General features: G+C 41.2%; 1 protein-coding gene across 4 annotated transcripts in view; it reads left to right on the top strand.

Annotated features, from left to right (window-relative positions):
• The window catches only part of gnb1l (guanine nucleotide binding protein (G protein), beta polypeptide 1-like), a 37,903-nt gene that overhangs the window by 15,101 nt on the left and 4,409 nt on the right, over positions 1-18,393 (top strand). For 3 of the 4 annotated variants that reach the window (XM_088994817.1, XM_088994818.1, XM_088994819.1), the window contains exons 5-6: positions 1,930-2,022; positions 13,972-14,187. In XM_088994817.1, coding sequence (XP_088850943.1) covers positions 1,930-2,022; positions 13,972-14,187 — 309 coding nt within the window. The remainder of the gene's footprint in view (positions 1-1,929; positions 2,023-13,971; positions 14,188-18,393) is intronic. The other variant, XM_088994820.1, reaches the window with a different exon arrangement.

Genomic DNA, 18,393 nt, shown 5'->3' on the forward strand with positions numbered 1-18,393 from the left:
GATGCTGAGCCACAGTCAAAGTGGGTCCAGGGCAGCTTGCTATTGAGGCATCCTTTATTGCCTTCCGATTCATGTTACTTGCTCTGCTGTCGCGGAGCCACACTTGAAAGGGATGGAATAGTCACCTGATCCAACCCAATGTGCCTCTGCTATCCCCCATCTAGGCACCAGGGCGCCGTTGACTCCCCTGCACCTCAATAATACCATTGTCTCAATAGACACAGCCAGAAACGCACACACATGCATCATACCAGACCAAGAAGGCGGCCACTGTTTATTTTGCCATTTTGTCTCTCCACTCAATTACACAGACATAACTGGTGCAGACAGATGCTTATCATGCTCAAATATGAAACCCATGATTAGAAGCAACGATATATAGACACTTGCCAAGATGAAGCAGCATTGTTTCCACAGCCATGGACAAAATGTTGTTTAGTTGTCTCAAAGTGAAACCAACACAATGAAATAATTCATCATTGTTTGTAATGGCTTTGGTTTCTTGCCTGCTGATTGTGGCTGAGTGAAATGAATTGATAGCGGCAGTATTTTATTTATGGTCTAGGCGATGAAACGCATGAACATATCCTGGGGCAACGACATGTCATTTAAGGCCCACTTTATTAGGTATGTATGTAAACATACAGGACAGAAAATCAGCTTGATTGCCATACGGGCTAACGGCTGTGAGGCCAAATGAGAATGAATATCTGCAAATATGAAACACAGATAAAATAGGAAGGAGGTTTTAGAGCAATCTGGGTTGTCCTACAGTGCCACAAACTTCAATTGAGCTATTTAGAATCAGCACCCGTATGTGCAGGAAAAGAGCAGTTGTGGCAAGTCATATGCCAGCTACCGCTGGATTTATTGTAGACAATGTTGTGGCTGCTCTCTGGTGATGGATGTTGCGACACTGCTTGTTGCAGGGACTCTTCTGCGGAGGTCCGAAAGCCACAGTGACAACTTCAGGTTGCAGTCTTTTTTTAGTGTGTGTGTGTGTGTGTGGGGGGGGGGGGGACTCGGCCAAATTAAGCAGTTTACAACAACTTTGATGTACATACTTACAACTGTGTATAAATGAGTCTGACTCTGAATGATGAAAACATCTCTGACCTGTAGAGGTCAGAGATGAAAGTCCTCAGAATTTTCCCGTAATTACAGATTTTTCAAATTTTCAAAAAAGTTCGTTCGGAAAATTGGGGGATAATTGCCAAAAATGTATCTGGACGTTAGTTGACAACATTGAACAGTTGAGTTTAGCGACATCACTCGAAGCACATCTCAGCACTCAATAGTCCACTGCTCTCTGCTGTGCGTGCGTCAGCGCGAACATGTACACACTCGCGTGTCTTTTGGGGTCAACCAATCAAAGAAGCTTTGAGCTACAAGCAAGCTAACTGAGACACCACAATGCTCGAAGTCGGACCGATACGTTTTTTTTTGGTTGCAAATTTGTGTTTCTTTTTGTCCAAATTTTGCTTTCATAAAGGTAGCCATGTTAAAGCACAAACACAAGTAAGAGAAATGCCCCTCGCTATATATTCTCATGCCCTCTTGGAGATTTTATATATATACTGAAATGTATGGGTTTAAGGACCCACACTGCCAAATGATATCAAGCTGTAAAGGAAAGAGCATGTGAGAAAGAGCATAGCTAAATTATTGTTCTCATTTTTCATCATAAATCATTTTTCTGTGTTTCCCTGAAGACAGTGAGAACTGCAAGCCTGACGGCTCATAAATCAATGTTCCCTTTCGGAAGGCCTTTATAAAATGCTTTTAAATGTGAATTTGTCTTTATAAGTTCAGAACTAGTTACTGTATATGCCTTGAAGTTATGTGTATTTTCAACAGTTTTTTTTTTTTGTTTGGTTTGGTTTGCTCTTCGTTAATGATGGTGTTTCAACTGGCTCTTGTTTTCTGCAGATTAAGGTTGTTGAGCTATCAAGTAAGGCTCTGTTGTGCAGCCTGATACCAGACTCCAAATTGGGGATGGTCATGTGTGTCAAGCTGTGGCAGGTAAGCACCAAAAATGTCCCCATGTAAAGTTTCAGTACACTGTCAAGCGTAAATTGCCGTGTCTAAGGCACACCGGAGTATAAGGCGCACTCCCAATGAATATTGTATTTTCAAACTTTTTCCATATACAGTAAAGTCTCGTTATATCGATATTCTCGGGAGTCCGAAAAATAGCGATATAACCGGGACTATCGATATATCCGACCCTGCGTGCATGTCATTTTCTCCTTGCGTGCATAGAAATAGTATCGTAATAAGCGGGACTATCGATATAACCGATATCGATATAACGAGACTTTACTGTATATGGCACACTGGACTATAAGGTGCTTCTACAATGAATGAAAAAAGTTTTCCAAATATAAGGCACACGGCATTATAAAGCACTACAGTAGAGGCTGGGGTTATGCATTATGTCTTCTACAGGGGTAAATGGATTCGGTAGCTGCTGACACTAGTTGCGAGACCTGTTGTGGCTCAGTATTACTTCACATATAAGGTGCAGGGTTATCTTTTGAAGAAAATGAAGGCTTTTGTATGCGCCTTATATACCCAAAAATACAGTACAGTGGGGCCTTGGCTTACAAACTTAATTGGTTCCCAGACAGAGTGTGTAAGGTGAAAAGTGTGTATACCAAAAATTAATTTCCCATAGGAAACCATTAAAATGAGAATAATTTCATTCCCAGGTCACTACAAAATATAATTATCAACTAAATGATCCTTAAAACTACACACAATATACCGTATTCTATGTATAATAAATGTGCTATTGTATTGTAATGAAAGAAATACACTGCACTGTATAATAAAGTCACTTTATTTACATGTGTGATGGTCGTTGATGGCTCTTAATTGACATCTGTTGCTTTCTGATGTGTAAGGTCTGATGAAACTGAGGCATCACATTGTCATTTATCATGTTGATGATTTTCATAGCCAGTCTTTTCTGGATGGAACTGTTCAATAAAAGCCTGCACATCATTCCACTTCGCCAAGATTGCCTTGATGCTCTCACTTGATGTTGTGTTGAGGACCTCTTTATGGTCAGCAACAACCCACGGCCTCTACCCACGGCTGGTAGACAACACTCGAACCAAAATATCCCAGCGGTGCCTCCAAAATTTTGCGCTCTCCACTATAGTAAGGGAGATACGGTGTTGTGGGATTCAGAATAAAAACACAAGACAAGCAAGCGGTGGTGTACGTCTTGACTCAACTTCAAATGCAAACGTATGCACACAACAACTTCCTGTCCAACAATTTAAATCGGTCCGACACTAAACAAAGCAGGCGTTCCTTTTTTAAATAAACATTTTAGATATATATCATTTGTAAACCAATGTAACTATGCGAATGTTACCAAAATACTAAATAAGGTACTTTTTTTAACCTGTCACAATAACAGCAAAAGTATCGTTGAAGACTATTGTGGTGTATTAACCTCAACAGTTATATACAGGTTGTTTGGACGCACAGGCTTGCCGTACCTAGCGTTTGTCATCTCCTGCGCAATGGTGTAAATGTTCCCATTCTCTCTTCCCATGTCAGCTGATGCAACAAGTCACGGTCAATGCAATTTAATAAAGATAACGCGTGTGTCTGCTTCGTCACATAAAACGGCCAAACGATCGATGTGTGCATTCAGATAAAGGGGGTGTGGAAAGGTAGGTCGGCTGGGGCACTGTTCGGTCGTGTGCTCTGGTGTTCTTCTGCCAAAGATTACTCCACCAGCCGTTGTGGGGCGGCGCTCCGTATGTATCCCAAAAAGTAGTGCTTAATCTAAGGTTTAATTTTCATAAATTTAACGTACGTAAAACTAAAATTTCGTAAGGCAAGGTGTTCGTTAACCAAGGCCCCACTGTACTTGTTATAGAGTATACGCTAAATGTTTTTTGATTTTGCAGAATGAGAATTTTCTACCATCAACGTACAGTTTTTTTCATTTGATGTATATAAATCTGCTCTTTTTTTACATATTATCAGCAGGCGTCTGCATTTTGTCCCCTGAATGTGAATATATCGATGATATTCATCCAAAGTATATACAGAGCCATGTTTTTTTTCATTTCAACATTGAGAAAAAAATATGTATTCCATAATACTGTTTCTTGTCTAAGTGCATATTGGATTTATGGGGTTCATCGCATCAAACTTTGGTGTGTACATTCTACCTTTTTTCCTGTTCCCGCACTGCAGGTTTTTTATGCATACTCTATGCTCCACTCTGATTGGTTAGCAGCCCATAACAAGGGGCACCAACAGGAAAGTCAACAAAAATGCACATGCAAGACCTAGTACATAATTTAAAGCCCGACAGCTCGTTCTGGGCCATTTTTCCAAGTGTTTCTTCTCAACTTGCACAGTCCCAACACTGTAATTACGGTGTTTGGAATGGCTCGAGGTTCTCAGTCATATATCAGCCTGCAGCTGTACATCCAATCTGATCCCAGCACAAGTTTGCTTTCTGTTTTGTAAATTAACGAGTCCCTGTAATTATTTTGATGGTTAATAATTGATGGGCTTAGTGTCTAGCTTTGTAGGGAGTTGTTTTGAAGATTGTGTTCCAATAAACATAACCAGATATCCTCAATGTGATTGTTTTTTTTTTATATTGTCGTTTTGTTTTTATCAGCAAATGGCATTTGTCTTCCAGCATTTTGTGTTATGATTTAGAACTGCTGGTTGTGTCAATGCTAAATGCCAGGAAGCATAATGAACCCATATACTGTATAATAAAACATTAAATCATGACATTGTCATCAAGGACATGGCATTAGACTTTTGTTCCTTTCAGGCTGTTGTGTTAAAATGTGGTACATTTCTTCTTGCTCTCCCAACCAAAGCCAGTGGTGTGTGCTCACTTGTAAGACTTTTTGAAGTGGATCTTCGTTACTGGTCCTTCCAACTCAGGACATGTATGGTTGGAATGTGTTCGCTGATGCCGTAGATCCCCCCCTCCCAAAGTCTACCCCCCCCCCCCTCTCTTTGTCTTTTTCTTTCTGTCTTTCTATTCACAATTACACACACATACTTTATGTGAATTGGTTCTCTTTTTCATTAACTCAAAACCAAATTGATCTATTGTGTAGATTTCATACATCAAGCAACTTGGGTTCGATCCCCCTCACCGTTGGGCCTTGAATCTCCATTGAAAGGCACACTCCAATTGGAAAAGGGGACCTCAGACCATTGGCCAAAAGCCCAGTCCTTCTTCTCCTTGGCCCAATTGAAAGGCTTCTGCAGGCTCAGAAGTGGATTGACCCATATAATGCGACAGTTGGAACACATTTCCTAGACATATAAAAAATGCTGGGTTTTGCCCGATTCAGCTCTTTCTGCATATCTCGCCGACTCTTGAATCTTCTCAAATTGATAATAATCTTAAACCCGCAAGAATCTCCTTTGTAGGTGCATCTTCTGCCAAATTCTGCCCCTCCTCTCGATTTTTCACAGATATGCTTGGAGTTGGCGCTAAGCCAGTCCCCTTAGCTATGAACTTTTTTGGATTGCCCATTCTACCGAAGGTTTCACTGATGGTCTGATATATTTGAACCAAACTGGAGCAATGTAATGCCACCGATGACACTCAGTTGAAAACATTGATGTGATGCCCTGCAAAATATAGGAGAATGTGTCCACATTATTCTGGTTTTTCAAGTTACTCTTTTTGTGAGTTTTACGAACTGGATGCCCAGCATATCTTCTTCTTTTCCTTTCGGCTTTACCCTTCAAGGGGTCGCCACAGCAAATCAGTGTCCTCCATCTTCAGAGGTTTGATTCACATGTTTGTTTTGGCCAAGCTTTTACGTCGGATGCCCTTCCCGACACAACCCTCTGTATTTCTCTGGCTTGGGACCGGCACAAGAAGACACTGGCTTGTGTCCCCTTGTGGTGGATTATATATATATATATATATATATATATATATATATATATATATATATATATATATATATATATATATATATATATATATATATATATAGTAAAGTCTCGTTATATCGATATTCTCGGGAGTCGGAAAAAATATCGATATAACCGGACTATCGATATATCCGATCCTGCGGCATGTAAATTTTCTCCTTGCGTTCATAGAAATAGCATCGTAATAAGCAGTACTATCGATATAACCGATATCGCTATAACGAGACTTTACTGTATATATATACAGTCGATATCGATATAACCGGACTATCGATATATCCAATCCTGCGGCATGTAAATTTTCTCCTTGCGTTCATAGAAATAGTATCGCAATAAGCAGTACTATCGATATAACCGATATCGATATAACAAGACTTTATATACAAGACTATATATATTTGGGGTGGAAAAGACTCCGTCCCAGTGAAGTGTCATTTTAAATCACAAGTATTATATTATTGTATTTCTTGAAAACAACACTATCAGGGCAGAAATACTCAATAGGACTGTAATCATTTGAATATTTGCACTCGTAGGACACACACCTCATTGGAATTGATGTACTAGTTTGCCTATATTATAGACCTCTGCAGTAAAGATTCATGAAGTTGTGACAATGACAGGCATAATGTACATTTGACTATTTTAAGGTAACATAGTAATAGCACGTTGATCTGCCTTCGCTGTTCCTTCAAAAATGACCCTCCCAGCCTCATTGTCAAACTCCCCGCCTCATTGCGAAGCTGTCAGAACTTACTCTTTCCTTCTGATTTGCTGTGGAAGGGAGAGCTTTGAAATGTGTGGGAGGAAATTGCCGGCACATGTGGATTTGACTTCACGTGTGATGTAGGGCTCAGCTCGCCCCGTTGAACAGTAGTGATGTATGATCTGCAAGTCTTTTGTTATGAACACAGGCTGGCGAGGAAAAGGAAATATTCCTACGTTGATATCCATCACTCTCAGCTCATCACGTTGATACCTCCAAGCCAGTAACAACATAGTGGACACAATCCCAAGGAAAGGGATTAGTTCCTTATGCGGGACCAGTGCCACGCTGAGCATTGAATTGCCACAATACTACACAGGCTGCTGGTCATTTAGCTCTTGATGATTCCTGACAGTACCAACAGCAGCAGGATACGATGATGCCGAGATCTAACCCGACTAATGTGTAAATGTCATTAATCAAACATTCATTTTATGAACAATGTAGACCAGCATGCATTCATACTTTGGAGATATACTTTGCATGACTTTCATTGGGATTGAAATACAGGTCCTATCCAAAACATGACAGAGGAATATGCAAAAAATACAAATGAAAAGAAAACGGAATTTGCTTGTGGTGTATAAATCAGTCAATTATTCATCAACATGCAGGATTATGTCACTTGGTCAATGATTTCTCTGTCAATTGCCTGATCATAATACATTTGATTTCTATTGTCCAGAACTAATTGTTGGCAAATCATTGTTATTTTGTCCAACTATTGAACTGTCCCAGTCCAGAATTAGCTGGAACTCAGTGGGTCCTTGTAAAAGGTCTGGTACAACTGCTACCGTCTAGCAAGCAAAGACCTCCTCTATTTTTCCGGTCGCTGCATCAACTCCTGTGGTTAAACTGTAGTGAATTAAGCAAGGTGGAACACTTGCAACAGATTTACTGTGCACGTATCATAAGTGTGCGTGTTGTGATAACTTTACTTAAAAATATGCTGTAAAAGTCCTGGAAAAACCTGAGATGCGTTTTAACAACAATGGTTAGCACACAGACTTCAACAGTGCAGAGGTCATAAGTTCAAGGCTGAGGTCTGGTCTGGCCTCCCTACGTGGAGTTTGCATGTTCTTCTGGGACCCGCATGGGTTTTCGCCGGGTCCTCCGTTTTTTTCCCACATTACAAAAACATGCATGGAAGCTGACTGAGCGCTCCAAATTGTCCCTAGGTGTGGGTGTGAGCGCGGATGGTGATATGTCTCTGTGTGCCCTGCGATTGACTGGTGCCAATCTCCGTGCACGGAGATGGCAGGGATCCAGCACCCCTCGCGACCTTAATCCGGATTAAGTGGTCTGTAAAATGGATGGATGGAATACAGATAGGAAATCTTAGACTGGTCAACATATATGATGGAATTAATAAAAGCTATACATTTGATTGAATTTGATTGGATTGGATTGGATTTGCCTTTATTAGTCTCACAGTGGAGAAATGTACATTTCACAGCAGCAACGTGATGAAAGGAATGAGCTGCTGGAAAGGCACCCACTCTCGTGGCGCTGTCTTGAAGTAAAAAAAAAACTAAATGACAAATAATATGACAACACAAAGACATAGCGAGTCATTCATTCTTAAGCACTTTATATACCCTCTTTGTTACACGAAGCAGTTCCAGATGAAAGAGGAGAGGATCAAAGCGTCTACATGTACATGTGCATGTGCATGTGCCTCTCGCTATAATGTAGTGAAAGCAAGGATGAAGTGAGGAGGGCGCTGTAGAGGATGAAGGATGGAAATGCACTCGGGCCTGATGGTTTACCAATCAAGGTAGGGAAGTGTCTAGGAGAGGTGGCAGTGGTGTTCCTGATTGGGCTTGTTCAACAAGATCTTCTATGGTGGGCCTGAAGAATGGAGACGAAGTGTACTGGTGCCCATTTGTAAGAACAAAGAAGATGTTAAGAGTTGAGCCATACAATGAAACTATGGGAAATAGTAGTTGAAGCTAGACTAAGAGCAGAAGTGAAAAAAAAAGAGTACGACAGATGCATTGTTTGCTTTAAGAATGCTGATAGAGAAGGGCAGAGAAGGTGAGAAGGAATTGCATTTTGTCTTTGTAGATCTGGAGAAAGCGTATGACAGGGTGCCCAGAGAAGAGATGTGGTATTGCATGAGGACGTCTGGAGTGACAGAAAAATGTGTCAAAGCGGTACAGGTGACTGTAAGACAGTTGTAAGGTGTGCTGTCGGTGTGACGGAGGAATTGAAGGTGGAGGTGGGACTCCACCAGGCGTCAGCTCTGAGCCCCTTCTTATTCGCTATGGTGATGGACAGGCTGACAGATGATGTTAGACAAGAATTTCCTTGGACGATGATGTTTGCAGATGACATTGTGATCTGTAACAAGAGCAGGGAACAGGTGGGGGAGAAACTAGAGAGGTGGAGGTATGCACTGGAAAGGAGAGGAATGAAGATCAGTCGTAGCAAGACGGAATATATGTGTGAATGAGAGGGATCCAAGTACAAGAATGATGCTACAGGGAGAAGAGATAAAGAAGGTGTAGGATTTTAAGTACTTGGGTTCAACTGTTTAGAGCAGGGGGCGGGAACCAATGGCTCGCGAACCATATATGGCTCTTTTCATGATTGCATATGGCTCGCCGATAAAACTAAATACATATTCTCGCCTTTTCACTGTTTATTTCCTGTTGGGGCTGCAGTTGGCCGAAAGCGCCATTTTGATTGGATGACACTGATTTAGGTTTGCGGAAAGCGCAATTTTGATTGGATTATACTGTCCGTCATGTTGAAACAGGTAAACGTCCCTTTCAATGAGCCCGACGAGTACACTTCAGCTTGAATGCACCGGAGGAAATTTGCCTTTGTGTAGAGAAAAGGTTCTGATTCTAATTTGCAATGAAACAATACCATCGATGAAACAGTTGAATGTCATTAACATTTTAACAAGCCCCATGTTAATGTTAGCATCAACATACTTCTGCGAGAAGTATGTTGCAGATATCAAGTATGGAAGCTAATGAGCTGTATGCAGGCTAGCTAGCAGTAACTTTGCCTATGGATCCGGCAAGTTGACTTTCATTCCGATCGTTTGACTGGATTTTTACCAATCACAAGGAACAGAAACCCATTCATGTTCATGGTGAGTACTATCACAAAGGTATTTTAAATAATACATTCTGATATTTTGTTGAAAAGTGGCCGCACATGCGTGCATGTTTGCGAGCGTGTGTGCGTGTGCGCGTGCGTGTGTTTGTGTGCGTGTGTGTGTGTGTGGCTCTCACTGAAAAACATTTCTAAATATTTTACTTTTATGGCTTTCTTCGTCAAAAAGGTTCCCGACCCCTGGTTTAGAGCAATGGGGGGTGTGGAAAAGAGGTGAAGAAGTGTGTCCAGGCAGGGTGGGACGGCTGGAGACAAATTTCAAGTGTGATGTGTGATAGAAGGGTGTCAGCTAGGATGAAAGCAAAAGTGTAAAAAACGGTGGTGAGACCAGCCATGATGTTTGGACTGGAGACAGTGCCACTCGAGAAAAAACAGGAAGCAGAGCTGGAGGTAGCAGACATGAAGATGTTGAGGTTTTCTTTGGTAGTGACCAGGTTGGATCGGATCAGGAATGAATATATCAGAGGGACAACTCATATTAGAGGCTTAGGAGAGAAAGTTAGAGAGGCCAGACTGAGGTGGTTTGGACATGTCCAGAGGAGAGAGATTGACTATATCGGAAGTGGCATGATCTGGTTGGCGACCAACGGGTGGCGCTGTCGGCCCCACCTGCACAGGTGCTGGTCGTCCCGATCAGTGGTGGACTGCCACATTCGGATTGGCGACCAACGGGTAGCGACGTCAGCCCTGCCTGCAGCCTCGCAGGTGCTGGTCGTTTTAATCAGTGACACTTAAAAGGACTTCCGGCACGACCATCCGGTGTCGGTTCATTGTTTGTTGCATGCTTTGTCTGCAATTGCATGCATTGTATGCTGTGCATGTGTTTGTTTAACCTTGGCGGACTTTTACACTTAGTTTTCTTTTGATACTTTTTTTTGTTCAGATCATTTTGATGTTTTACATTTGTTCCTGCTGACCTTTATTTTAATACAATTTGTCAAACAACCCCCTGCTCCATCCTGCCTGCTTTTTGGGATCCGCACCCGCAATCACAACCTCGCAAAACGTGACAGGAAGAAGGATGCTGAGCCTTGAACTGCCAGGCAGGAGACCGAGAGGAAGACCTAAGAGGAGGTTTATGTATGTTGTCAAAGAGGACATGAAGGTAGCTGGTGTAAGACAAAAAGATGCACAAAACCGGGTGAGATGGAGGACACTGATTCGGTGTGGCGACCCCTGAAGGAAAAAGCCGAAAGGAAAAGGAGATAACATAGTTCAGACTCTCGCACTGGGATATTTTTATTAAACTCCTTTAGTCACTAACACGATGATTGGGCCTCTATTTTTAAATTGTAACATACAGTATGTATCACAAAAGAAAAAATAACATACATCCATTGAAATCTTTCTATTCCATCAGTTTTTTTTCCATTAGCCTCTACTGTGTATGTCACAATTCCTCTGTACTTTTTTAATACAACTTCACCTTTTGAATTTCATCACAACTGCAAAAGCCTAAGCAGATGTCCTTTGTGCAAAAAAAGTACATTTTTACCACACTGACGAAACATCACTATAAAGTTATCATATACTACTTAAAGATTTGACTGTGTAAATGCTCACAGTGGAAGCGCCAATGTCAAATGCCTTGGAAGACGAACTTGGATTTCCTGACCATCATTGTGTTAAAAAGTATGAGTTCTAATCCGAAGGTAATAATCAAACGCCTGTTGTCACGTAAGGAGAGGATCATTATGCAGCAGGATTCATCTCTAACTTACAACAGTCAACCCTGAGCAAACACGGAAAACTGATTTAAACATTCTATCTGTTGAAAGGTCACCTCAGGCTCTTTGAAGGCAATGTCGCTTGACCCTTCAATGCTTTTTCATTTTAAAGGTGGGTTATTCGCTGAAGCCTTTACTGTCAAACATATAACATTTTTCATCGTTGTGGTTAGTATCAAGCAGCAGTATTTTGGATCTGTTCATTGAAAAAAACAACTCTAAAAGTGTGTAGAGACTTGCTGGAGCAGCAAGTTAATTAATTCATGTTAATCCCATTTTGAGGTCATTAAAGAATGGGCCGGTTTTTCAGCATGCAGTAGTAGCAATGATTTATTTTTCACCTTGTGCAAGTTTAATAAAGAATAATGTTCTTGGCATTGGTTCAGTGTGGGAGTTGGTGGACACTTTCGCATCAAATGTAAGTCCAAGGCTTCTTCAGGAAGCCAAAGATAACATTCACCGTTTTACATTTTATTTGCAAAAAGTCATCCCTTTTTTTCTCCCCTCTCTGAGAGCTCCGATGCATGTCATTAATGTTCAGCAGTAATAATGACATATTCCAACATATTAAATAGACTGTAGACAATTAATAAAATTAACAACGCACTCCAGTTAATTTTCATACATAGGAATGCTAAATTTGTTTTGCCAATATGTGTTCCGGTTATCAGAAAAACGATGTATTTTTGGTTCTTGTGTGATTATTAAAGACAGCTCCTCTGTGTAAAGATCAGCGTCGAAGTGCAGTCTTTTTTGATGCAATTCTCTCAACTACATAACTAAGGAATAAGACAACCTGCCAGCACCCATCAATTCAAACATCATCTCTGACATTTCATGCACTTGGAAGAGCTAATAAAGGGATCTCAACATCAATTCGCAGTTGCATGAAACAATGACACACTGCAAAGTCTCTGCTGGAGAAGTCCAATGTAACTTGTTTTGTGTCTCGCACCAGTCAGCATCCATCCATCTTTCCAGCTGTTGCGCAGTGATGAATCATCTCCCATTGCCTCAGCCTCATTCCAGCAGAGAGCCCTCATGTAGAAAAGCCTGTGCAGGATATAATGAATTAGGTGTCTACCCAGGGTTCCTTGACCTCTGACTCATTTGATCATCAATCAAGGAGGTCCTACGTTAAAGTGAAATGGTGGGCCCCAAGCCTGGAACGCTTAGCCCAGAACCTGGTGGCAAGCAGGGGCCCCCGATTTTCACTTGTTTTTATTTGTTTTCTTAATCCCTTCGTGTTCATTCTGGTTGATATGTTTGGAGGGAATACACGTCTCTGTCTATAATTTGTTTAAAAGTCGAAGAAGAGAAATATATTGTGTTTAAGTGAGAGGAGGACTTGAAGATAAATGAAAATACCTTCCCTTTCTGGCTCATATGGAAAAAATTTGCTGCCCTGGGCCCACATTTGTGCTGTGTGCAGTATGTCTTATATGTAGAGATGTAGAAATGTGTTTTTTTGTGTGTGAGCTCTTTGTTTTGATATGAAACTCTGTTTTTTATCCGCTCACCTGTACATTCTCTTTCACTTAAGTATTTTACAAGCTCCGTCCGTGCATTGGCAACTTCGCACCAGCCTTGTACCTCTCTCAATCGAGACAAACTGTTTGTTTGTAAAAATAGGGAGGAGGCACTGAGAGGTTATCAGTGACTCCCCGTTACATCGGGACAGCACTTCATCATTGGTTCAAGCTTTGCCTAGTATGTGCCTCGTTTGCACATCTGTTCATTTGGTTCTGCAAGTTTTCTTCCAAAGCTTGACCTAGAGATGAATTCACAATTTGTGAATACTGTATTACATGTGTTGCATCTGCACGAAAATAGGCAACAAACATTGCAACCATCAGGTTTTTTCTTCATCTGATCTATTTTGGCTCCAATTTAAAAAAAAAAATACAGCTTCGTGGACTGTGTGATTATACATTGATTGCACGGGAGAACCTACTATTTTCAACTGCATTTTATTGTGTTTACTGATAACCTGTTGGTTAAAATTCAAGTGTACTAATTACTACTAATATTTTGCCAGTAAACAAAACCCTTCAAGAAAAAAAATATTATTTTTGTTTGTCAATATCAGTCTCGGTCTCAGTAATATTTACGAGGAGTAAAGTAAGGAGCGCTGTAATGAAGTGATGTTAAGAGGGAACAGCAGCCTGATGAATGGCACCCACGGCGACTCTGCTGGTGTCAGCAGAAGCTTCCAGAAAGATAACCTCTGCTCTGCTCAGCTTCCAGTGTCATGTCGTGGTTTAGGCCGTTTTTGGCAAGAAGGTTCTTTTAAGGGTGAATCCTCAATGACTCTCTCTCTCTCTCTCTCTCTCTCTCTCTCTCTCTCTCTCTCTCTCTCTCTCTCTCTCTCTCTCTGTTATCGTCCTCTCTCACTCTCAGCCACAATCAGGCCGTGGACCCCTCTTGCTGGCCGGGTATGAGGACGGATCACTGTTGTTATGGGACATAACCCAGAGGTCCATATTGAGTCAAACCAAAGTCCACCACGAGCCTGTCATGTGCCTGACCTTCGACCCAAAAAGTCTGAGGGGTATATCGGCTTCTTCTGAGAATAATCTCTTCTCTTGGACCTTGGAAGGACAGAATAACCTGCTGGTAAGCGGAGGCCGAGATAAAAGGAAGTTCAAAGTTATCAGTAGTAATATTCTTGTTGTTCCATATTGGCTCTTAAAAAGCCATTAGGAGATGACTTGAGGAGTGGGGGGGTTGGAATATCATAATATTGTCAATCATTCTTAATCCACCCATCTTCAATAGCAATTATCATCAGCAGGGTCATGGGTTAGCTGGAGCCTCTCACACCTGACTTCAGGAGAGAGGTATGTTAGATCTTGAACCAATTGACAGCCAGTGATATATGATTCTGAATCCTTTGATACATTTCAATGGTCAGATACCTGTATTAAGTAATATAACGGTGGTTGAATGGGAGAAAACAAAACAAAACAAAACATAAGAGTGAGGCCAGGGGCCAAGTACTTATTGATGTCATTCAGGACTGCAGCCACCCATATACTGTAAACGCACAGTCACTCTACAGGTAGGCAAAACATTATTTGAGGGCCACCCAATCTAAAAACATAACTGGATTTAAAAAAGATCACTTTGCAATCATAATAATAATAGTAATAATAATAATAATACATTTCTCTTTAGCCTACACTGTAGTTAAATTCAACTTGAAGGGATACTTTACATTTTTTTCAGGGTGATCACTTTCTTTGCTTCTGTTTAAATTTTCAAAGTCTTAACAACCGTTGTGGCTGTCCAATGAATTTGCAAGCCCACGCTGGTACATTTTGTCTTGATTTTGGTCTCACTTCTTGTGTAACATGCATTTGCTACTGTAAACAATCACAAGAAATACGCTCCCGTGGGTGTAGCAGCCTTCCTGGAGGTCGACGTAAATATTCTTTTTATCTGCATACCAATAGGTACACTGCAAGATGTTGCTCTACAATCTGGAATTCTTTGTATATGTGTCCTTTTCATGGCATCACTACAGTGAATAGTGGCTGATTCGGACATGCCCACTAGATTGCACATGTTGCCATTAAATGTAAACAAATTACAGAGATTTGTTTTTCTGCATCTCTGCTAGTTTGCAATTTAAACTAATGAATTACCAACACACAAGCTACAGTATATGTAGCTTATATATGCATATAAAATCTATTAAAGAATACACCCTTACCATGCTTTCACACAACCTCAAACACTTTTCACAAACGTTCTCTGATCACCTGAGCTTATAATTAATTTTACATAACCATCACCACTGCAGAGACCTCATGAGAAGCCATATATTCTCTCGACTTCATGAGCAAAAGGGAATGCTTCCATTTTAAAGCCAACCCTCATGAATCAGAGCCGGCGAAGAACCTGGCGCTGATCGAATACACTCCGAATGAGTGAAGGGTGTTTTTTTCCCAGGGCTTTTCACCAGTTTGCAACCCCCCCCCCCCACTTTTTTTTCACCATTAAAATATGTTCGTAAATATTCCATTGTGGATTTTATTTGCAATATACCAAACCAGAAAGAATGATCAGGTTGTTTATTTTTGTTTGAGCAACAAAATATTGATTCAGTATGTCATCCAGGATGAAGATGACGGGAAAAAGCACAAGGAGAGCAAAAGCATCCACTTGGGCCTTTTAAATAACCTCTAAGTGCAGCTCAGTGTGAAGTCTAGACAGCAATGCTCAGTTCCTCCCACAGAAGTATTTTTGTGTGGCAATCGTTGGAGGGTGGGCAGCCGGGAAACTGCTGGGTGGCGTACCCGGGCCTCAGGTCCTGACGGACGACCCCTGAGAGGTAATAAAAATATCAAAACCTTTGAGGCCCCTTAACCAAACAAAAAACACATCTGCAGTAAAAGAGAACAGTAGACTCAGTGGGAAGCTGCAATAAAGGTTGACGAGGCTGTAAGTGCCACAGTATCTCAACTCCCCATGAATTACGGCTTCAACATGGCCTCTGTTGTGGAGTTGGGCTGGCCGAGCGGATAGATGTTCCTCGTGAACTGAAGAGAAAACTTAATGTGACAAAACACAGCACCATTGTGATTTAGTGAAGCGGAAAGTTGTTTTTCTTTTTCTTCAAGTAACCTTATCAAGGCCAGATAAAGACAGATATCTTCAGGAATTGAGCTTAATGTGATGCACATGTCGCTCGACTGCCTTTATCTGGGGTATGACCTGGCCGCTGCGTGCTTCTAGTGATGAAGAATCATCTTCCACTGAACCGCCCCACCCCAAGCCCCCCACCTCAGGTTTCCTGTGAACTTACGTTTGTTGAACTACCCGATGCAGGTGTGGATTTCAGCATTTACAAGCTGTTAAATTGGATAGACATATATTGAAGCGGTCACTCAAATGCACTGACAAAGCAGGGGGAGAACTTGAAAAAGATGGCCGGCTGAATGCAAACAACACGAAGCAACAGGGGAAGATTAGCAGCATAAATCAAGTATGACTGACAGCAAGCATTCTCGTAGACACTTGACACTTGGTGGAAGGCAGCCCATGACCTCTTTGTCACATTATGGTAAAAAATATTGCGCTCCTAGTGGGATTTTGTAGAAACGGAATAATTTCCCACGCCACAGCTGTTCTCATCTCTCGCAGCACGATGTGTAGTTGGAAGTCACCGTCGCGTGTCTTGTATGAAATTGAACTTTATTTTGCAGACAATGGATAAGGGTCCTGTCATAAAAATTACCAGTCTTCTTATTGAGAACCCTTCAATCTTTTTTTCTGAATGGATCCGCTCAGCTCTTTGACACATCTATCTCGTCAGCCGCAGCCTCGCTCTGACAGGCAAGGTGACAAAAGACTGTAATCTCCTCCTTCGTGAGTGTGATTTAGGGCCAGGGTGTGTCAGAAATGCCAGTGAAAAGCCTTCCAGTCCATAGGCTCCAGTGAGTGAGCAATGATGACATGTTTCAGTGGATCGGCATGAAGGGCAAGACCGAAGCAAAAATGAAGGAGAACGTGAAGCACGGTTTGAGGGATGGTCGCCAACTCCTCCTGAGTATTTCTTATATCCCCGAGATGCTACAAAGAGATCATGACGTATCAGTTTATGTTGGAGATTTTAGTGCTGAAGGAATGTCTCAGTGCGTGGCCGCTGAGCAGAACTGGAAGCCCCAAAACAAGCAAGGGAGCTAACATTAGAACAATGGTGAAGTCCAAACTTTCTTTCAGCAATGATACTAGAAATCAAAAGAAAGAAAATATGGACTAAAGAAGCAATTGATGGCTGAGATGTTTTCTTCCTTCATGCAATTAACACATTGATATATTGCAGTGTAGCAGTAAATAGTGGCTAAATATTTGTATTTGTGTCTTCATGATTGGATTGGATTGGATTTGCCTTTATTAGTCTCACAGTGGAGACATTTACATTTCACAGCAGCAAAGTGATGAAAGTAGAAAAACAAAATACAGGAGCTGCTGGATATCTGCTTTCTTCAAGAAATTGTGATCAAGTGAGATCTTTTAATGAGCAACATGGTTAAGAGAACAACTGCCACATTCTACCAGGAAAAATGATGTGCGAATTGTTCAAATTTATATTTTGTAAATTCAGTGAACCTGAAACCAATCCAGCTACTTTTTGACTCTTGTGTCAGCTCAACAATAATGTCCTACGGTTCGGGGTGACTTTACTCTGCCAAATAGTGTGTGATTCCTCTGTCGAATCTTTGCCTTTTCCTTTGTGATGCTGTTAAAAAAGCGTATAATAAAAAAGAAACATTTTAAGTCTTGAATGCAGCTTTAAATTACAATATCTTCCATTAACACTGAAAATGAGAACGACTTAAAGTCCATTAGTACCTCATTAATATTTACTGCTTACAATTGACCCCTTAATAAAGGGTTGTGACGCAAATTTTGGGATAGAAAACAAACACAAACAGACACTTTAACCCATAATTATCAGGCCTTTAATTCAAACCAGATGGCGAGAGTTTGTGGCATACCAACTTCTTGAGGTAATAACAACGCTTCAAACAATCTGTCTCCCCAAAGTTTTCACTGCATCAGTGTGCCTTGGCGTGTTTGGTCTAAGCAGCCACACACCAACACTGTTGGTACCAGCGATGATAGCTTGATTAATATGATACCCCCCACCCCTTTAAAGAAAATAAAAATAACAATTTTGAGCAAAGTTTGCTCTTTCTGATCAATGACATTCCTCCCAGCTCTCTTTCGCTTGCATTCCTCTTTATCCGCTTAGGCAGTGAGTACCTGGTTTATATCTTCCACATGCAGCTTGTGTATTGTTCCAGCCCGGAA

The sequence above is a fragment of the Hippocampus bargibanti genome, linkage group LG04 (genome assembly GCF_051943395.1).
Source record: "Hippocampus bargibanti isolate YZ-2025 linkage group LG04, ASM5194339v1, whole genome shotgun sequence".
Taxonomy (NCBI): domain Eukaryota; kingdom Metazoa; phylum Chordata; class Actinopteri; order Syngnathiformes; family Syngnathidae; genus Hippocampus; species Hippocampus bargibanti.